Consider the following 22,802-nt stretch of genomic DNA (forward strand, 5'->3'; position numbering starts at 1 on the left):
AGTTAAGCGAGTGCCGTCTGGAAATTCCAACGTGCAGAACTGCTGACATTTGCGCATTACCTTCGGTGGCGAATAGATCTCAAGCCTCTCCCCACCGCTGAAAGAGACCTTGCACCTCTTCCGAGTGAAGACACCATTCGTGATCCATCATGCACTTGCGGCTGGGTTTGTCCACCCTGGCATTCGGAAAATCTGCCAGGTGTTGAACCACCAGGGACATGTCCTGATGTTCCAGCCACTTCCAGAGTCGAAGTGCCTCCTGACATAGGTTCCACGACCCCTCTACACCTTGTTTGTTGCAGTACCACATGGTGGTGGTGTTGTCCCTGAACCCATGCACTAATCTCCCTTTCACAGAAGGAAGGATTGCCTTCAGTGCAAGACGGATCACCTGAAGCTCCAGAAGGTTGATGTGGAGCCCGGATCTGCTTGAGACCAGAGGCCTCTGATCTCCACCTCTTCCATGTAGCCACCCCATCCTAGAAGTGATGCATCTGTAACCACTATGAACTCTGGTTGTGGAAGGAAGAGGGATCTGCCGTTGGCCCAATTCTGTTGGAGAATGGCCAAGTGATCCTCTGACATCCAATGAAATTGAGGAGGCATGGATGGAGGGGTACTCTAAAAGGGGAGGGAGTAGCCCCTTCAGACTATCTGCAAAACCCACCTGTCCGACGTGATGGTGAGCAAGTGGGGGAAGTGATGGCGAATCCTGCTGCCCACTGGCAAATGGTGGCCCTGAAAGGTCGGACAAGGAGGGCTTGGAGGCTGCTGCAGAGGGGGCACTGGTGGACTGGCCTGCCTGCTGGCCCCCAGACCCATGACAGTGGGTCCCACGTCCCCAGCCACACAGACTTGCGCAGGCCTATGGCTCTGGATGGGATGTGGCGGGCCCCCCTTCCGGAGCCACGAAAGGGGTGAAAAGCAGACTGAATGGGGCGAGAGGTTGAAGCAAGGCCCAAGGACCTGGCCGTAGTCCTGGAGTCCTTAAAACTCAAGCACTTTCTCTGCTTTGTCAACCCACAAGCGACGGCCATCAAAGGGCATGTCCATAAGTGTAGCTTTTACATTGGCCGAAAAGCCAGTAACTTCAGCCAGACGTAGCATCGTAGGACTACTGACATTGAAATCGCCCTGCCTAGCGAGTCAGCGGAGCCCAGGGCACACCGTATGGCGAACTTCGCTACATCTCTCCCTTAAGCAACTGCACGGGAGAGCACGCCAGGTTCTCCTCAGGGCACTGAGGCAGCACCTGCATGACCATGTCCAACACAGAATGAGAGTAACGGCCTAAGAGACATGCAGTGTTCACCGATCACAGTCCTAAGCTGGAGGAGGAAAAAGTTTTCTTCCCAAGGTGGTCCAGCTTCTTTGATTCCCTATCAGGTGGTGCGGTAGGGAATGCGCCATTAGAAGTGGAGGCTTTGACTACCAAGCTATGAGGGGTGGGGTATTGAAAGAGAAAAATGGGGTCACCTGGGGCCGGGCAGTGGTGTCAGGCAATCATCCTATCCACAGGAGCCCCTGTGTTGGGCTTCAACCAACTGCTCAAAAGGATGTCCGCGAGGGCCTTGTTGAACGGCAGCAGTGGCTCCGAAGAGGCCGCTGCCGGTTGAAGCACCTCAGTCATGAGGTTAGTCCTGACTTCCACCGTAGGAAACTCTAGGTTTAGGGTCTCAGCCGCCCTACGCAACACAACTGCATATGACGCACCCTGCTCCATAGCCACAGTAGGGGAGAAAGAATACCAAGGTCTGAGGAAGTATCCAGACCACTGGCCACACCCAACTCCTCTCTCTAGTCCGGTTCTTCCAACTGGTCTGCCGGAGAGTCCACAGACCCCTCCCAGTCCTCCTTACACTCCTCTGGTAGCCACTCAGGGCAAAAGGGGAACACCAGAGGAGAACACGTCAGGAAACGTCGGTCTGGGTCTATGTCCACATTGAGGGGGAGGACGGGGTTGACGTAGGTTGGGGACACAACCGGCGTCGGAGGAGGTGGGGGTGTCCCCAATGAATTTGGTGCCGGATTAGGGGTCACAGGGTCTACCAGCACCGATCCGGATCCAGGCCTGGATCCCAGCGGGCCCTGTGTCACCAGAGCCAAATCCACTGGCATCGAAGGCCTAGAGCCCTCAGCCGAGTCCGCGGGGCCCAAAGCCACACCGGCGGAGTCCGGCTGCCCAAAAATAGTATGGAGGACTTTGTAAAAGCTACAAAGTTGGACAGGGGTCGCTCAGGCTCCTGGAAAGGGAGGGAGGCTCGGAGTCGACCCAACAGGCTTCGCAGGCAGAGCTGGGCAACTATCTTTCGCTGCCCTGTGGTAAATTTAAATTACCTATGCGGAATTTATGCGGTAAAATTTAATAAGAATAATTCAGTCAAAAATAAGAGTCAGAATCCGTGGTATTTGAGGTTTTAAAAGGGGTTTTATTCCTTAAAAAGGAATTGGTTTAAACCAGGCAATCATGTTCCATCACCACGAAGGTTCAGGAAGGGATAGACAATACTTTATTGACAGGTTATCATATATATAGTCAATGCATTACAGTAAGACATATGCAGGAGGCGTAACAGCTGAGAGAAACGAGATAAAGACATATGTACGTAACAGAAGGCGTGCATGAAGGCGTGTATGAAGGCGTGTGCTAGACAACGTCACATGAAACGTATTACAAGTGGGTGGATCCATAAGTGAATCCTGCAGTGTCAGCAGAAAATATGTGGCAGAGATGCGCGCGCAGCAGCATGACGTGTGATTGACGTGGAACTGGAGGGTGAAGGGGACTTGACATTTAGCCCTACATGAGGAGACAGAAGTCTGGAGTGTCAGAACAACCTAATCCCAAATCATATCTAGTATCTTGTGTTTGAGGAACTGTATTATCTGGAAGGAAAGGTCTCTCGGGCAGAGGCTATTCTATACTGACTGCTAGTGCGTGCATATGCGCCTACGTGTCTACATGAGATGTGAGGGGCCATGGGCCTACCATGGTAACGGAAGCTATGAATTACTTGCATGGAGACAGTGAGGCCGGGCCCTTTGCTCTGCAGCTGGGAAGGATGTTTTCGTAAACTACTAGACAGGAATGTATTTTCGAGGAGCGGAGCAGATAACTTGAAGGTTGAATTCAGTCTTGGCAGGCAAGGCAGGCCGAGCCTGGCACAGCTCGCCGCGCAGGGAGTAAGTCAAGGGTCAGGAAGCAGCAGGCTGCGGCTTTCAGAGACAGAGGGCAGAAAGAGGCTCGATGGCAGAAATCAGGGCCTAACTATCCAGAGCTAGAAATCATGAAAGTGCACCACATAAAGATGTTGGCAAGGTACACTTAGGAACGGAATATCTGACCCATTCATGGTGGATCTGAAAGAGGACATGTTAACGTTGGACTCAAATGTATTTGCGTCTTCATAGCTGAAAGAGGAGGGAACATACATGTACTTAAAGCACGTACATGGAGCCGGTGGGGTCTACGATAGGGGACACAACTGACCATAAAATTCATATTACCTCAGCCCGAGTCATGTGGGCTGACGGACGGGAAGAATGCGAAGAGCAACGGGGCTCCTTCGCCTTCTGCTTGTGCTTCAACTTACACAAAGACTTCTACCAGCAATGGTGGTGATGGCTCTGTGACCGGTCCTGTGGACTCCCTCTCGACTGGGACCTCGAGGGGCACGAAGCCGACTGCTGGGCCTCCAGAACCTTTCAAGACTGCTTCTGCAAAGACTTCGGGCCACAGACTGGCAGTCAGAGCTCGACTTCGGGTCGTGGTTGCGCTCCAGAGGCATACAAGTTGGAAGACTGTAACCAACATCAGCTTGTCGCACCCCACAAGGCTTGAAGCTGGTCCGCCGAGATGACATCCCTGTGCACCAGTGGGAATGACTCAAAAAGACGTTGACAAAAAGTTGCAAAAATGGAGTCAAAAAGTGACTTGACGTACCACTCTCTCTGGATCTGCGCTGGCTGGCGCGAAAAGAGAAAGTACTGACGTCAGCATGCAGGGACGGCGTCAAAGTAGGTACCGTGATGTCATTCCAGCTACTTCAACGCCAACGATGAACGCGGAGTCGACCAACGCCACCTACCGACACGCAGGGGTACTGCTGAAGAAATATTCTCCGGATCCAATCTGAGGCCTCGGTGTAATTATAAGGTGAGGAATCCATAACTAATTGTCTGTTTCACATCTGGGCATATTTAGTTAATTATTTTTTTTTGGTATTGTGAAGTTTTTTCCCCTCCAAAAAAGATGTCATTTCCAGTAAAAGTGCTTCTTTGAAGATAAATGTCACAAGACCAAAAAACAAACAAGAAATAGATGTTTTACTTTGTTGAATTGACAGCATGTCTGACTTATGTGGATATACTGTCATGCCATGCAGTGGACAGGAACAGGAAATAATCACATATTTTTATAGAAGCCTTGCACCATGGCAGTATCGTAGTCAATGTTTATCTGAGGTGCATTTATTTGTTAATGAAACTTGATGTCGTAATGCTACTGTTATGTTTTGTTGTAAACGGATATTGATTATCTGTCAGGTCTAGACATTATCAACACTGGAAAGATGAAACACTGACAAAGGGCTCCAGCATTTAAACTTTTGATCTGCAGATAGTACACAAAATCCTGAAATAGACATATTAGACACTGTTTGCACATTACCAGCTATATAGGATGAGGAGTGATATGTTCAACATGAAAATGTGCCTTGTCAGTAAAATCACTAAGGTCGTGAAATGGTGGTGTAAATGTTTCTAAGAGCCCAGCTTTTGGAAATGCTTCACTTAGGAAGCTTTTTTTTGTGACGGTCATTGGACAGGTCTAAAGGAGCTTGTAGTAGTGTTTCTGGTTACCTTTCCTTGATTACTTCAGTTCTAGTTTCCATTGCTCTTGCTCACCTTATTCATAAGTTACTTTGTGCAAAAAACGACTTGTAGCAGCAATGAGCCATCATCAATTCAATTGTGTCAAATCAGTTTCAGCAGGAGAGCAGCCACATGGTGTGCTTATTGTTCCAACATAAAAGTAAAATCTCATTTTATCAATAAGACTTGAGCAAAATTCACGAGTCATTTCACAGGGAAACGAATGAAGGAACTGGGAGGGGAGAGAGGATATGAGCCATTTCCTGAAGTCACGGTTTCCAGCAAGGGTGGAGGAGCAAGACAGAACGAAAGGGAAGAAGAGACTGGGGGATGGGAGCTGTCCTTACAGCCTTGAGAAAGTCATGCGGCCTTATTTATGAAGGCCTTGCGCCGCCGGTACGTCACTTTTTCCCATTTTAAAAGTGAAGCACCGGCGGCGCAAGTGCTTCATAAATAAGGACCATGGTGTTAACGAAACACGCGTTGGCTGTCTTACATATTTTTTTAAACAAGGACTGGACCGCTACTCACTTCATGGAATAAATGTTATGATTGTGCTAAGCATGATTTATATGTCCTAGCCCTTGCCTTTTGTGTACTAAGTATAAAACGTTGTCAATATTTTAAAAAAACTAATTAATAAGGGAATAGATGATTGTACTTCCTATGTTTTCCAGGTCAGAACAGTTACAGGTCACTGAAAACAATTTCCTAAAACGTCTTCTGTGTTACGGCCAGTACACCTAATCTGGCGGTACACGAAGAACTGGGGACACAGTACTAATGTGATATATTTGCCCTAAGGCCGCTGACATGCTGGGTAAAACTGTGGTTAAACCAAGATATACCGCTTACCCACCTGATTGTGAAAGATCTTGTGTCTCAGGATAACTCAATGTGCATGCCCTGGCTAAAATACCTGAAATCCTGCTTTTCAAGGCTTGGCTGTTTGAATTTGTTTGAAAACCCTTGCGGGATTGTAAAGGGGGATGTGGCAGCAATCAAGCGGGCTTTTTATATGGATAGGATGGCAAAAAGAGAAGGGGAGGAGCTTAAGAAACCCAATATTAGGAAATATGTTATGCTAAAAACTTGTGACACTATGGAGCCATATTTAACATGCACTTTTACTTCTCATGAAAAATTTCTGTTGACCAGGTTTAGGTTTAATATTTTTCATCATCTTTTAATTAGACAAAGTCGGATATTTTTAATAAGACTGCTGCTCCCTGTGGCTGCGACGGGAAGTCTCCACAGGATATGCTGCATTTTATATTTTTATGTAGGTTTTATGAATACCCGCACAGACGTTACCTTGTTGCTCTTTTAAAAAAACTAAATTTTAAACAAATAAGACCAGCACTTATGTATCTACAGCTTTTGCATAGTGACAGTGTTCTTCATGTAATAGAATGTTTAAAATTAACTGTCACACTGAGAAATTGCTTGGACCAGTGATTCCATATCTCTTAAGGAATGATGAGCTTATCTATTGAAAGATCTTTTATCATGTTGTAAACCCAGTATTATTTGCACTTCACTGTTGATTTTGTCTACTTACTCATTAATGAGACACGTGTAATATGTTCATCTTTATGTGATTATGACTCTTAAAGAATGAATTTTTCCTTGTACTGTTTATTTGTGTACGTTTATGGTGTGAAACAAAACCGAAATAAAGTCTCTATTGAATTGAATTGAATTGACATGTCCAAGGTGAGATTGCTGAGATTCTCCTCTACTTCTTAATCTAGTATTTGAGTAGGTAAACTTGCTGTTCCCCTGATGGGAAAGAAATGTAGGTGCAGGAAAAACTCTTCTCAACTGTGCTGATGTCCATAACGCTGCTGTCATTGACAGGATCAATGAGGTTTTCTTTATTATCATTATGACTACTGGGTTTCAGTCAATGGAGAGGCCTTTTCTTTTTGAATGATGGTTGTTCCTCATAGGAATGGGATTTTTTCCCAGTCTTGAAAGAGAAGCGTTCTCTTCTGAAGTGCTTTTTTCTGAAGAGACTGCAGATTTATTTTTCTGTGAAGAGGTGGTTGAAGGAACTTTATGAAACAAGTCTAATTCTGAAAACTCTATATGTCTTTTCTGTGCCACCTTCAGTGAAATGCTTGGTAGGGGCCTTTTCATAAAATTAGCCCTAAATAAGGGGCATCACCCATAGAAGGATGGTTTATCTTCTTACTCTGCAAAAGATTTAGGGCCAGATGTAGGTAGCCCTTTACCGGTCGGAAACGGCCGAAAATACCGATTTTTGGCCGTTTCCGACCAGTAAAGGGCTATGGAGATGTAGGGGCTTTAAAAACATACATTTTCGGTAATTTTACCGAATCGGTAATTTTACCGATTCGGTAAAATTACAGAATTTTTACCTACATCTCATTTACAGATTCATAAATACCGAATCGGTAAAATTCGGTATTTATGAATCGGTAAATGAGATTTACCTAAATCTGGCCCATAGTACCAAACTCCTCTCCCTGCCCTTCACAGTTTTGGAAGATAGAGGCTTACATATATCACAGCATGGAAACTTGTGAGTAGGATAAATGCAGTAAATGCATTCTTTATGGAAATCTTCAGTATAAACATTTCTGTCCAAAGGTAGAACAAGATTTGATCAGAGATTGTATCTCTCTCAGTCATGATGACAGTTGGTGAGAGAGTAATGTGTTTACCTAAAACAACTCACAGTACTCTGAATGATGATGGTAGAGTTGGTTCAATCCTACAGTAGAACAGAATAATTCAATGAGAGGTTAAAGCAGAGCTCTCCTTGAGGCCTCCTTCTCACATGACGTGCACAAGAAATCAAAGCAATGGTGGCATCTAAAAGTGGAGGAGGAGAGACAATACTTACACCTCATTGGCTTTAAGTTCAGATTGCATCAATTCAGGTGGAAGTGCTGCTGAACAAACTCTGTCTTTGAGGTCTACGGATTTACAGCAGGACAAAGGATAAGGATTCAAGCAGTAGGTAGGGAGGCGGTAGGGAGACGGTGGCAGTATCTCCCAGACCCGCTGCTGTGCTTGAGAGTGTCTTTTACTCCTATTAAGAACTGGTAAATACAGGGGGCTGCGAGAAGCGCTAAAACGAGCGGACCGATTTTAATAGTCTGTTCTATTTTAATTTGTATTTCTGTGTTTTTACTTGGACAGACTCACGTGTTCCATTGAAAAATTGTTTCTCTCCCTCTAATCACCTGGGCTCGATCTTACCGCCTGCCCGCCGCGTTCCGACCCAGCAATAGTGCCGTTGTGCGGAGGGCGGACAGGCAAGAGCCAGGCAGACAGCACTTCCGGTTTTCCCGGAGCTGAGGTTAGCGCTCTAGTGGCTACCTCACTCCGGGCTATTTAGGCCGTCCTGACCCTCGGGCCAACGCGGTAGGGAGACGGTGGCAGTATCTCCCAGACCCGCTGCTGTGCTTGAGAGTGTCTTTTACTCCTATTAAGAACTGGTAAATACAGGGGGCTGCGAGAAGCGCTAAAACGAGCGGACCGATTTTAATAGTCTGTTCTATTTTAATTTGTATTTCTGTGTTTTTACTTGGACAGACTCACGTGTTCCATTGAAAAATTGTTTCTCTCCCTCTAATCACCTGGCCTCGATCTTACCGCCTGCCCGCCTCGTTCCGACCCGGCAATAGTGCCGTTGTGCGGAGGGCGGACAGGCAAGAGCCAGGCAGACAGCACTTCCGGTTTTCCCGGAGCTGAGGTTAGCGCTCTAGTGGCTACCTCACTCCGGGCTATTTAGGCCGTCCTGACCCTCGGGCCAACGCGGTAGGGAGACGGTGGCAGTATCTCCCAGACCCGCTGCTGTGCTTGAGAGTGTCTTTTACTCCTATTAAGAACTGGTAAATACAGGGGGCTGCGAGAAGCGCTAAAACGAGCGGACCGATTTTAATAGTCTGTTCTATTTTAATTTGTATTTCTGTGTTTTTACTTGGACAGACTCACGTGTTCCATTGAAAAATTGTTTCTCTCCCTCTAATCACCTGGGCTCGATCTTACCGCCTGCCCGCCTCGTTCCGACCCGGCAATAGTGCCGTTGTGCGGAGGGCGGACAGGCAAGAGCCAGGCAGACAGCACTTCCGGTTTTCCCGGAGCTGAGGTTAGCGCTCTAGTGGCTACCTCACTCCGGGCTATTTAGCCACGCCCTTCCAATAAGCGCGCAGCGGTTGCGCGCAAGGGGCGCCTTCGAGCGCGCCTAAGAAGCGCCGAAGAAAAGCCCGTCTGCGCCCTTCCGCGACAGGACGGGGCGAGGGGCGATGGATTCTGATCCTGCCTTACGAGCTCTGACCGGTAAGGATACACGGATAATTAGTTACTCGGCTCAAACGCTTCTGTCCCTTAGACCATCATGGTCATGTAGCACGAAAATCCCATGGCATTGTGTAGAGGGAGGTTTCTCCTGCCTGCAATGTCACCGTCTATCTGGAAATAGTATATCCCCCTCGGTTCTTAAACCCCCTCCCTCGGGCCTTAGGAGTTTTTTTCTTAATGTACGGTCATTACCCAAACATCAACATCAAGTTTGGGATTTAATTTACTCTATGCAACCAGATATCTGCTTCCTGGTTGAAACATGGCTAAAACCACATACAGTTACTGCTATTGCCATGGGGATCCCTGCTGGGTATAAGATTAAACATCTAGACCGAGAAATAAGAACCGGAGGCGGTCTCGCTATTATACACAAAGACTGTATAAAACTCAGTTATAAGTGAGCAACACATGCACTCTCAGCTAGAAATAATGATTTTTAAATTTACCTACACGAATCATATAACCTGGAAAGGTGCTTTGGTATACCGACCCCCAGGATCCAATACGAATTTTGCCCCTCACATTAAATCTAAAGAAGATTTTCTTCTTCTTGGAGACTTCAATACACATGTTGATCTACCTACACTTTCTGATGCCACTGCCCTGATTACAGACCTTGCTAACTTAGGTCTGGAATTACAAAATCATGGACCCACCCATAAAGGAGGACATACGCTGGATTTACTCTTTTGTAATTGTGCTAAAGTAATTTGTTCCTCGGCAAAAGAAATAGCATGGACAGACCACTCCATGCTTGAATTTCTTCTGGTAACCCCTGTAAGAACTGTTAAGAGTGTTCCTCTTCCCCCTATTTGGCGACGAGAGTGGCATAAAGTCACTGCCAATAAAATCCAGGAATTCTGGACAAATCCTGAAATTTTAGCAACTGACACTGCTGATATGGCCTTAACTAAGCTCAATGTCTCTATTAAACAAGCTATTGACATTGTAGCCCCATTAAAAAAACACAAACAGTATCCTGTGCTTAAACAAGATAGCTGGTATACCCACGAACTGAGGGTAGCTAAGCAAAACTGCAGACGAGCTGAGAAAGCTTGGAGAAAAGGGAAGACCGAGAGCAGTAGAGTAGCTTTCTTAGACACTCAATCCAAGTATTATAAAAACATCAAGCAAGCCAGGAAACAACATTTAACGCAGCAGATAGCACAGGCTGGCAACTGCTCTAAGGAGCTTTTTAACATTCTGCAGAATTTTATTAAGCCGACTGCTTGTGACAACTCTGAGGACTTCTCACAAGAGCTATGTGATGAAGTCTCAAGATATTTTGAGGATAAAATAAACAACATTTATGAAAAAATAGTAACAGCCAATGACGCTATAAAAATTACTAACACAGGCCACCCCCATCCTCAAAAACTGGTATCTAGCAACAAACCTACCCTTTCATCTTTTCCTCCAATCACCAACACAGAGCTCCTTTCCCTCTGCAGCCACATTAAATCTGGATCGCCTAATGACCTTATTCCAACTAAAATGGTCGGCCCCATGATTTCTCTTTTGGGACCGCACATGCTGGATGTGATTAACATCTCCCTAAAAAAAGGTCAGGTTCCTGCAGATTGGAAAAGGGCGGTGGTGAACCCGATTAGAAAAAAGGCATCTTCTCCTTGGACAGACCTCTCCAACTTACGACCTATCTCCCTCCTGCCTTACCTGGGCAAGGTTACAGAGAGGCACGTGAACACCTATCTTTCTCAACATCTGGAAGCGACGGATGGCCTGGACTATTCACAATCTGGTTTCAGGCCAAACCACAGCACAGAATCAGCCCTTCAGACAGTGACCAATAACATCAGAATGGCACTGGATGAGGGCAGTTCCATGATTCTGGTGCTGTTGGACCTTTCCGCCGCTTTCGATACGGTGTCTCACACGGTGCTTCATGATCGCCTAGGTGAGGTGGGTGTGGAGGGAGAGGCTCTGACATGGATGAAGAGCTTTTTGACTGGTCGTGTCCAAGAAGTTAGGCTGGGCTCCCACAAATCCACGCTAAGGGAGCTCAATAAGGGAGTGCCACAAGGCTCATGCCTTAGTCCTACACTTTTCAATGTGTATGTGGCACCCCTAGCTAACTTAGCTAGATCTTTCGGGTTCACCCCGGTGTCGTATGCTGACGACACCCAACTCCTTTTCCCTTTCAAAACTCTCACATCTGCCATAAAAAGATCTTTTGCAGATGGCATGAGAGCCATTGCAGACTGGATGTCAACTAACTGTCTGCAGTGTAATGTGGGGAAAACGGAGGTCATGTGTTTTGGACAAGCGGCAACATATTGGTCATCTGACTGGTGGCCCGTGGAGCTAGGTCCTGTCCCCACTCCTAAGAGCTCTGTTAGGAACCTGGGAGTGCTCTTCGATCAGCAACTTACCTTTAAGGGACTTGTTAATCAGGTTGTGGCACCTGCTTCCGGGCTATTGGGATGTTGAGACGAGTCTTCCCCTACATACCAGACCACCACAGAAAAACGCTGGTGCAGGCTTTGGTCATCAGCAGGGTGGATTACTGCAATGGGCTGCTCCTCTGAGCTAACGAGGAGCAGCTCAGTAAATTGCAAGTAATCCAAAATACAGCAGCAAGGATTGTCCTGAACGCTCCAGCAAGGACTCCTTCTAATCCCCTGCTGTTGAGACTCCACTGGCTCCCAGTGAGGAAGCGAGTCCAATTCAAAACTTTATGCACCATACACAAGAGCATGATAGGAGAGGGCCCTAAATACATGGCTAAGATCGTTCAGTCCTACATCCCTGGGCGACCTCTGCGCTCCAGTCATCAGCAGCTCTTGCAGACACCAAGAGTAAAAAAGGCCAGACAAGGTGGCCGTGCGTTAGCTTATGCCGGACCAGCACTCTGGAATTCTTTGCCTGCAGAACTCAGATCAATCCCCAGTCATCTGAGTTTCCGAAAGACTTTAAAAACGTATTTGTATCCTGACAAATAACTGCCTTCCAGCTTCTGCACCCTATATTAGACACACTCTCGGATTTAGCACACTCTCGTGGTACAGCAATAGCGCGGAGATACCCCTTCGGGGGTCTAGTCTGGCGCTTTATAAGAATATAAAATAAATAAATAAAAATAAAAGCATATGAATATATAGAAGATCCAATGCTTTGAAACTATTCTTTGTAAGCTGCCTGAGCTTAAAAAAATGGACAATCTATTTCCTTACTGCTATTGCTTTCCTGCTAACATTTCTCCCCTACCCATATCATTCTGAACCTTGGATTTATGTTCTTAAAAATATATTTGTGTTAATTAAAAGTAACAGACTAATCTTAGGTGCTCTTACACATACCGTTGCTAGGTCAAGAACATTATAGGTCTCTTCACTATATTTTATCCAGACATTTCCCCTTGAGACTCTCCACAACAAACGCTCAAAAGTGGCCATTTTCTTTCTGGCGATCATTCCTGCTATCAACCTGAGGGAAACAAATGAAATGTATAAGGTGAATTATATTAAAAGAATCATTATAGTTTTGGAGGAAAACTCATATTTTGCCCTAAAAGAAACAACACCTCAAAAAACATAAAACCTTTTGTTCCAGGATGTACTCAGTAAAAGCTAAATAAATCATTAATCTTACTAATAGGAGTCTAAACAGTACACAATAGTTTCTTATATATTGTAAGAATAAATGTGACAATAAAATAGTGCAGTGCAGTAGCCCGACACAAACCACCCTCAAGGTGGTATGACGTTATGAGGGATGGTAGATGGATATCCTTCCCTTCGCCTTACACTCCTATCCACTTCAAACCAGACTTCCACCCAGTATTGAGAGAGGGCCCATTTGGCGCTTGGAGGGAGGGCGGCTGCTTGATGGTCTTGTACCTTTTTCACAATTTTGACGTGATTACATTTGAGAGCTGCCAAAGAGCGTTTCATGTCTCAAGCAGCGACCACTTTCAATATCTCCATCTTAAACATTTGGTATCCCAGCCTCGGATTAGGGAAGCTGCCACCAGAGAACGAACCCCAATAAAGCAGTTTGTGCAGGGAGTGTGAAACGCAAACGCTAAAAAAGCTGCAATGAGGTCAATCGTGATACAAAAATCTGTGAAAACCAGCTACAGACCTGCAATTCACACACGCCAGAGAAAAATCACAATAAAACTAGAAAAAAAACTGACAAACAAATACCAAACAACAGCAAAGCACAATGGATGTTGCCAAAGCAAGTACGGAGGAGAAGAAAACAAGTTACATACCTGTAACTTTGGTTTTCCAGTATTGGAAACTTTCATAGATTGCCATAGCTAGTATAATTGCCCGTCGTTGGAATGGGAGTCTCTGTAACAAAATATCATAGCAGTAGGTACAAAAGAGTAAGAAAAAGGCCTAGGCATCATTCCCATTTGCAGCATATCCACCTCTTTTTGCAAAAGAGACCAAAGCAAAGCAACAGTCAATCAGATTAGGCCCACCCCATAGAACCCTCCGGAGAGAACATCAGAGCCTCAGATTTTTGTAGCCGTTGTGTAACAGTATACCAAACTTGCTGAGGGCTGAGCTTTCCCAGGGGAGGAGGGTGGGCGCATGGGAATACATGAAAGTTACCAATACTGGAGAACTAAAGTTACAGGTAAGTAATTTGTTTTCTTACTCCAGTATTGGAACTTTCATAGATTCCCATACCTTGTGTCAGAGTAGCTTGAAGTCAGAGAGCACATTTTGCTCCCTCTTTATCTCTTCCTCCATTACCTCTTTTTTGAAATACCTGAATCAACAGTGCAATCACATAAAAAACACATAGAAAAATGTGCAAGTAACAGTAAGAAAAGGAAGGAGGGAAGAAAGGAAAGTTCACCACTCAGTGGAAGAGGTTCCTCAGGACTGCCTGGCCTACAGCTGTGTCTTCTTGTGCTGAGGTTTCCAGGCAGTAATGTCTTGTGAAGGTGTGTGTGCTGCTCCAAGTTGCAGCTCTGCAAATGTCTTTAATCTGAACTCCCGCAAAGAGAGCCGTAGAGGAGGCCTTGGACTTGTGGAGTGTGCTCTAACTCTGCCGTCTAGAGTCTTGCCCGCTGCAGAATGACAGAACTGTATGGCACTGGAGATCCATCTAGCAATACCCTGCTTAGACAGGGGCAAGCCCTTGCAAGGAGCACTAAATGCGATGAATAATTGAGAAGATTTTCAAAATTCTTTAGTGCGGTCCAGATAACATTTCAAGCACCGCTGCACATCCAGTGAATGAAGTGACCTTTCCGCCGGCGTGGAAGGTTGAGGAAAGAAAGCCTTGAGAATCACTGGTTTGTTGAGATGAAAGTCTGAAGGCCCTTTTGGTATGAACTTTGGATTAGTCCTTAGAATTACAGTATTCTTTTTGAATTGGAGAAAAGGTTTCTGTATTGTGAGAGCTTGCAATACTCCAATGTGTCTTGCAGAAGTGAGAGCAAGAAGGAGTGCCAGTTTCCACAAGAGGAATTTTATATCTGCTCGATGAATCGGTTCGAAGGGATGTTTCATCAGCTGGGTGAGAACCAAGTTCAAATGCCACTCGAAACAGACACTTGAGAAACTGTTTGACAATTCTGGATGACCAAAGAGAAGGTCCAGATGCAGTGCGTCTGTAGCGAGAAACTGCCGCTACGTGAACCTTTATGGATGAATGAGCCAATCCTGCTTAGCCAAGGACAGGAGATAAGGAAGAACCTGATGAGGCTCAGATGAGAAAGGGTCAACACCCTTCTTCTGGCACCAGATGCAAAATCGTTTCCATGTCAAACTGTAAGTCTTGTTAGCGGAAGGAGCTCTCGCCTGAGAGAGGACATCTTTTATCTCGTCCGAGAGGTGAAAGTTTAGGAACTCTCCCTGCTCATGAGCCATGCTGACAGGTGTAAGGATCCGGATGCCAGATCTGACCCTGGGACATCGTGAGAAGATCCGGGATCACCCGCAAAGGATGTGGAGGGGGCCAGAGAAAGGAGATGAAGCTATGTGAACCAAAACTGCCTCGGGCAAGCTGGAGCGATTAGGATCATCCTGCACGGTTTCGTCTTGATCTTCTTGAGTAGCCTTGGAATCAAAGGACTGGGGGAAAGGCGTAAACAAATGCTCTTGACCAAGCTATCGAAAGCGCATTCCCCAGCGATCTTTGATGGTGTAGCCTGCTTGCGTAAAACTGTCCTTTTCTGTTCACCGGGGTGGCAAAGAGATCTATCAAGGGTTTGCCAGACCGATGGAAAATCTCCTCCAAGACCGTCTGGTTCAGTTCCTGTTCGTGGCTGAATAACGAAAGCCTGTTGAGCCTGTCCGCGCTTTCGTTTATCACTCCTGGCAGGTGCTCTGCTTGTCACGATATTCCGTGTAGGATTGCCCATTCCCAAATTTCTTGGGCCTCCTGTGACAACAGAAGAGATCTGGTGCACCCTTCCTTGTTTATGTAGTGCATGGCCGCGGTGTTGTCCGTGCAGACGAGAACTGCTGAACCCTGCAATCTTGGAAGAAATGCTTGCAACGCCAGACAGATCGCTCTGAGCTCCAGGAGGTTGATGTGAGGAAGGCAGTGCTGGGGCAACCAATGCCCGCTTACATGTAAGTCCTGAAGCACCGCACCCCAGCCCTCTAGCGAGGCATCTGTCATTACCACTTGAGGAGCTGGATCGCTTACGAAGGATAGACCTTGGGATAAGTTCTCTTCCTTCGTCCACCACCAGGCTGCCTTTCTCATTGTTGCAGTAATCAACACCTTGTCGTTGAATGAGCAGTGAACTTGTTGCCATTGCCTGTCTGAAGAGATCGCATCCGCAATCTGCATTGGGGTATTAGAGGAATGCATGACGAAATCACTCCTAGAAGGGATATGTAACGGCGTACTGAAAGACAATTTCTTTTTCTCAACAAATAAGCCATGGACCTCACTTTTTCTTGCCTTTCGAAGGATGGAGAAGCCTTGCTGAGAGTCGTGTCCTGGATAGCACCCGGGAACCGGGCTGTCCTGGAAGGGAAGAGAGACGACTTCTCCCTGTTGAGAGTGAGACCCAGATTCCTGAATAGGTTTGTACATGGCCTGACCATTTCCTCCGCTGCCCCCCTGGACGGGGCCTTCACCAGTGGTCCAGGTATGGGAAGACCTGAAAATGCTGCTTCCTTAGGAAAGCTGCCACCGGTGCCAGCACCTTGGTAAAGATCCTCAGGGCAGAGCAAAGTCCGAAGGGTAAAACTTTGAATTGGAAGTGGCTCTTGGCTACTGTGAATTGAAGAAACCTCCGGTGGGCTGGATGAATGGGTATGTGAAAATACGCATCTTCGAGATCAAGAGTGGCTATGAAATCTCCCGGATTGAGGAGACGCAAGATATCCTGGAGGAAGACAATCCGAAAGGACTGAGAAATGAGATAGGTGTTTAGCTCCCTGAGTTCTAAAATGGGGTGCCATTTCTCCAGCGTCTTCTTGACCAGGAAAAATCTGGAATAGAAACCTTCCCCTTTTTGAGAGAATGGAACCAGCTCTACCGCTCCCTTGTGGTGCATCTGATGAACTTCGAGCCGCAAGAGACGCAGATGTTTCAAAGGGATGGCAGCAGGGGGCTTGGAAGGTGGTATTTAAATAAACTCCCTCTTGAATAATGTTGAGCACCCAACTGTCTGATGTTATCCGTTTCCAGTTGTGGAGGTATTGAGACCCCTTGCCTCCCACAGATGTTGATGGGGAGGTGGGTACAGCAGGCAGAGCCAGAACACCGCTATTGCCTTTTGGAAGAATCACGTCCCTGGCGATTCTGCTTTTCTCTAGCATTGGACCTAGAGAAAGACGAGGTTTGGCCTGGTTTCTACTGGTAAGGTTGCTGATACGATTGAGGCGTTGACCTATATGAAGAGTATCGTTGTTGTTGGTACGAACCTCTGTAAGAAGTAGTACTCTTTCCTCTGGCTCCCCGGAGAGGAACCTTCCGATACTGAAGAGTACCGAGAGATCTAGCCGTCTAGGTATCCTTTTTATTGTCCTGGACGGCATCATCAATATGCTTGCCAAACAATGCCTCACCATCACATGGGAGGTCCAGGATCTTGTTTTGGACCTCCGGCCTGAACCATGTCGCCCTGAGCCCTCCTTGGAGACGAAGAACCGCTGCGCCTGTCAGGGAACGGAAAGCCATAGTGGCAATATCCATGGCACAGTATCAGCTCTGCTGATGTCGCTTCCCCCTCCTGCAGGATCTTCTTGCCCTCCGTCTTGGACTCCTGGGGGAGTTGGCCCAAATATGGTGAAAGATCGCACCACATTTGGCGATCATATCTGCCAAGGATCGCCAACGCATTCGGTGCCCGTACCAGAAGACTTGCCATAGAGGAAAATCTCTTCCCTACATTATCAAGGCGCCTGCCCTCCTTATCAGGAGGAGTTGTCAGGGGTGCAGAAGGATTACGTGACTTTCTCTGCGCCGCCTGCGATATTACTGAATCAGGTTTAGGTTGCCCAATCAAAGATGCCGTACAATCCTCAGTGGCCTTGTACTAGAATCACCGTAGCCGGGTTCGTCCTTGCCTTTAAACTCTCATCCCAGACATGGCTGACAATGGGAATGGACCGGATTACCTTCCTGTAGGGCTCCTTAAAATCATAGAGGAAGCACTCTGTTTGCACAGAAGGCATTGGAGGTTTGAATCTACTGGAGGCTCTCTCCATGAGCTTGTGAAAAAAAAACACAATATCAGCCGTGGGAGAGTCCACTGGGTCCGGAGTAGGTGTCGCTGGGTCCGGGATCACATAATCATCCCACTCTAAACCTTGGTTAGACCTGTTGCCATCATCCTGATCCTCGTCTGAGGAATCACCCTGAACATCCTGGGCCACTGGAGGTATACTTAGGCCAGGTGTGTGTGGCTGAGAAACCACCTGGGATGGTACTTCTGGAGAAACCATTGTAGAAGCCGATGGTGCAGGTACAGCCTGTACTGCAGGGAAAGAGGCAGCAGGAGGAGGAGCCTGAGAAAACCTGGCCCGATAATCTTGCAACATGCCATGAAGATCTGCCAAAAGGATGAAGGAACTGAAACCATCTCCTGGCCTGCGCTTTCCTGTCGTCGATAGGACTGCTGGTAAGAGCACTCATGAAGGTACTCGCCCTCAGAATCAGTCTCTTGGCATTTCACTAACAATTGTCAAGGACTATGTGCATAGCCAAAAGAGTCCTGATCATCCCCATCAGAATTCTCGTCTTCCTCAATCAACAGTGCGGGAGGCAAGGGGGTAACCCTCCTTGGAGATGTCATATCCGGCGTTATCCTCTTTAAGGAAATTGTAATCTTCTACGTCGACGGTACCGTCGGCGATGGTGTTGTCAGAGAAACCATTGTCAACGAGGTCGTCGACGGAAGATCTACCGTTGACGGTTCAATCATCGACTACGAGATGGGCGTCGTCGACACTGCCGTCGACGCTCCTGTCATAGTCGTAGTTGCTCTTGTCGACGACACCCTCGTCCCCACTGCCGTCGACGACACCCTCGTCGTTGCCGCTGTCGTCGTCGAAACCTTTGTTGACACTCTTGTCGTCGTCGCTGTAACCGTCATCGACGCTGACGGTACCGCCGACGAGCCAGTCGACGGTGTAACTTTCTTCACTTCACTTCACCTTCTCTGACTTCTCAGATGTTAGAGAAGAGGGCTTCTTTTTTATTTTATTTTTATTTTTTAAAGACTTTTTATTGGTAAAAGCAACAAAATTAGGTGGTCATCACATACAGGAACCACAGATTACACAAAGAGATCATCATAATTACAATCCAAGTGGATCATGGCTGCAAGAGGGTGTCATTTGATACTATCAATGTAGAAGTCTTTAGATTGTGATTAGATCGTCAATGGGTGTAATAAGGGGTGGTTCACACAATTGACCGCAATATTCATTCCAGTTGGATCATATACCTACCCACTTCCGGAGGCAGACCCGAGCTACATAAACCGTCTTTTCTTTGATCATGCACAAGTGCATATCCCTCTTCTAGGAGCTGAGCTTTGGAGGTGTTATCGCTCACCACAACCTTGCTATATTTCTTTTAGCGATTGCCAATCCTAGTGTTACCCACATTTTACCTTTGGACGAAAGATCTATGGGCTCCCAAATGTTCAGAAGGCACCTCTTAACCTCTGGACACAGTTGCACCCCCCATATCTCCCGCATACAGTCGTGTATCCGCCTCCAGTAAGCTTGCAGCACAGGGCGCTCCCATATATGTGAAAAAAGGTTCCCCTCTCCCCACATCTCTTCCTACAGAGCCCATCCTCACTGCGGCCCATTAACATCAGCCTGGTGCCAGATATATATACTCAATGTAGTATTTTCAACTGAATTAATCTTAATTTAGAGCTGAAATAGCTTTTTCTTTGGGGGATGCAAGTGCCTCTCTCCATTCTTTATCGTCGATATCAAGTCCGATCGCCTTCCACTTCCCCCTAAGTGCCAGCAGGGGGCCGGGGTGTGGTTGATCAGCTTTTTGTATGTGAGGGAAATACCCCTTTCTGGGAGGTGGCCATCTAGCGGCCTGTCCTCGAGGGGGAAGGATTCCGGGAGCTGTGTCCCCGGTGGGATGTTTGCCTGGAAGGAATGCCTAATCCGCAGATAGAGAAATTCTCCGTGCGCGCCAATTCGTAAGTGTTTGGAGCGAAGCGAAGGGAACCACTTCATGAGGGCCCCACAGGTCTTTTATGTGAGATGATATCCCTATCAGGTCCCAGTTGTGAAAGCCTTTGGTGCGGCTCAGTGTACCCAACCTTTCAGAAGCATATAGCGGGTTAGCCAGTGTAAGTTGTCCGGCCCATCCCAGTTATCGGTTAACAATATGCCAGAGTTGGACCGAGTGTTTCGTTGGTCCTGTGAGAGGGTATCTGTTGGGCCTAGAATAGAGTGCAGCCTTGAAGTTTCCGCCTGGGAGGAGCCATCTATCCATCCCATAGCCTGGGTCGTTTCCGTAACAGTAAGTGCCATGGTTTATGGCGGAAAGGTGCGCCACCCAGTAGTATTTCCGGATGTCCGGGAGGGCTATACCTCCATCATACCATCCTAGCATGAGTTTCTGCAAGGATTTTCGGGGCATTCCAGTCCACAGAAGGTCCCGCTGGGTGGCCTCGATGGCAGCAAAATATTTATGCGGAACTAGCTCTGGGTAATTTTGGAGGGCGTAGAGAAACCGTGGCAGCGCCATCATTTTAAAGAGCGCAGCCCGACCCAGTAGGGACAGCGGGAGCCTCTTTCAGGTATGGGTGTCTCTCTTCAGCCGTCTCAAGGGCGGCAGGAGATTCTTTTCGTATCTGATGGCCTTCTCCTTTGATATAAAAATTCCTAAATACATGAACCCTTCCGTGGCTACCTTGATTGGGCAGTTGAGCCGGATTATTGTGGGGGTGCCAGGAAGGGCGTAAAGGAGTGACTTTCCCCAGTTAAAACTGTACCCTGAATTCTTCCCAAAGTTGGTAAAAATGTCCAAGGCCATAATAAGGGACCTACGGGGATTTGCGAGGTACAAGCGCCGGGACGCCCCTTAGCTGGGGCAGCTGTGCGCTATATAAGTAAATATAACATAACATAACGAGAGGATGTCATCCGTGTAAAGCGAAATTCTGTCTTCCCACCAGTCAGCTCACTGAAGCCCCTTTAGAAAGATCCTGTTGTATCCAGGCAACCAACGGTTCTAGGGAGAGGGCAAAAAGTAACGGTGAAAGGAGACACCCCTGTTGCGTCCCTCTTCCCAGAGTAAAGAACTCTGAAATTTTATTGCTCACTACCACCTGGGCGAGAGGCTCGGTATAGAGGAGGCGTAGCCAGCCAATAAAGTTTGGACCAAAACCCAGTTTTTGAAGAACCGCCATCACATATGGCCACTCAAGCGTGTCGAACGCCATTGCAGCGTCTAGTGAGACCACCACCGCACCCTCCTGAATCGTGTGGCACCGCACGAACACTCCGTGGGGATGGCGCAGGTTAAGCATCGTGTTGCGGTGGGGCATAAATCCCGACTGATCCGGGTGCACCAGCTTGCTGAGTACCGGCTTGAGTCTATTAGCAAGTACTTTCACCAGGATTTTAGGCTCAGCGTTTAGCAGTGATATTGGTCTGTAGGATCATTCTTTTGGTTTCCCTTCCTTAGGAGTGGTCACAATTGTGGCTATGCGTTGGTCTCTCGGCAGTAGATCTCGCTCCCTACTTTCTTCGAACATGTGTTTTAGGTGCTAGCTCAGGCAGTCGGGCTTTAGCTTGTAGAGCTCGATAGGTAGACCTTTGGGCCCAAGGACCTTTCCAGGCCGGAGGTCATGGATGGCCCTTGTTAGTTCCCCCATGTTTAGCGACACCTCCAACTGCTCTCGTTAATCATCTGAGAGGGTGGGCAGTTTGATATCGGTCAGTAGATCGAATGAGTCTTCTTACGAGCGATCAGAACCCCTGCAATACACTTTTTGAAAATGCCCTGCAACCTCCCTCACTATCTCACGGGGTTCGGTAAGGAGGGACCCAGAGTACGTTCTAAGCTCGGCCACCACCCTCTGTGCCTGTTTCATTTTGTCCAGCCAGGCTATTAACTTGCCCGCTTTGTCCCCTTCGTCATATAACCGGCCCTCCCTATCTCTTGCAAGGGTCTAAGCAGCGTCAGTAGCTAAAGCCTTGTATTCTGCTGCCTTAAGTTGTATCTGGTGCAGAATTTCCGAGCCACCGTCCCTTTGCCTAAAGAGAGGAGATGGCTTTCCATGGTTACCACCTGCGCCTCTCGCTCCTTGCGACGTCCAGCGATTATGGAGAGAGCTTCCCCCCTAGCACCGTTTTAAAGGCTTTCCAGAGAACTACCGGCGATTTCACAGTCCCAACGTTTTCTTGGAAATACTAGTCTATTGAGAGAATGAGGTTTTTTTGGTCTCTTCATTTTGAAGAAACGAGGCATTGATCGGCGCCACACATCCCACCCTCTGAGTTCCAACTGTAAGGAGTGTCCATATCGGGGAGTGACCCGAGATCCCTCTCACTAGGTGCTTGACCTCTTGAATTGTGGTGTCTTGCTTCATTGGCGCTAAAATGTAGTCTGTAGGTTAGTAGGGTCTGCTTCCTATGGTCACCCCTACTTTTTGCTTTTGCTTTACTGGTTTTCGACTTAGATGTGGCTGTGGGCCTGCTAATCAGACCCACAGCCCAGATGCACTCTCTCTAAATTTACCATGTACTCTAGGTACATCCACAATTGGGAATTGGTTCACCTTGTCAGCCCCTGTAGAAGTGTACCCTAGGTACTCAGGGCCTAGGTGTAACCAAGGCCTACAGGGGCTGCAGCATGTATTATGCCACCCCTGGCTGGCCACTCAAAAAGACACAACTGGCTGATCACTCAGCTGGGGCAAGGTCGTGTAACCACCCCTTGCTTCGGTGTAGTATTCCTATACCTACTTACATATAGGCACATAGTAACCTATAAGTCACTCCTATGGCAGGCCTTAACAATCCTGGAGGCAGAGTGCTTGGTTATGTGCGAGATGATGCTCTAGCATGAGCTGAGCCTGTCTGCAGCTTTCGGAACCATGTCCTTATAGCTGTTCTATGATATTGCCATACCATATACTCTTAAGTGCATTATGAACCTCG

At 47.2% G+C, this 22,802-nt stretch overlaps 1 protein-coding gene across 1 annotated transcript in view; it reads right to left on the bottom strand.

The window, feature by feature from the left end:
• LOC147734664 (uncharacterized) overlaps positions 1-22,802 on the bottom strand; it is a 5,992,067-nt gene that overhangs the window by 5,068,770 nt on the left and 900,495 nt on the right. The window contains exon 7 of the mRNA XM_086952471.1: positions 12,528-12,654. Within this exon, the coding sequence (XP_086808597.1) occupies positions 12,528-12,654 (127 nt within the window). The remainder of the gene's footprint in view (positions 1-12,527; positions 12,655-22,802) is intronic.

Source organism: Lissotriton vulgaris, chromosome 1_2, assembly GCF_964263255.1.
Source record: "Lissotriton vulgaris chromosome 1_2, aLisVul1.2, whole genome shotgun sequence".
NCBI classification, from domain to species: Eukaryota; Metazoa; Chordata; class Amphibia; order Caudata; family Salamandridae; genus Lissotriton; species Lissotriton vulgaris.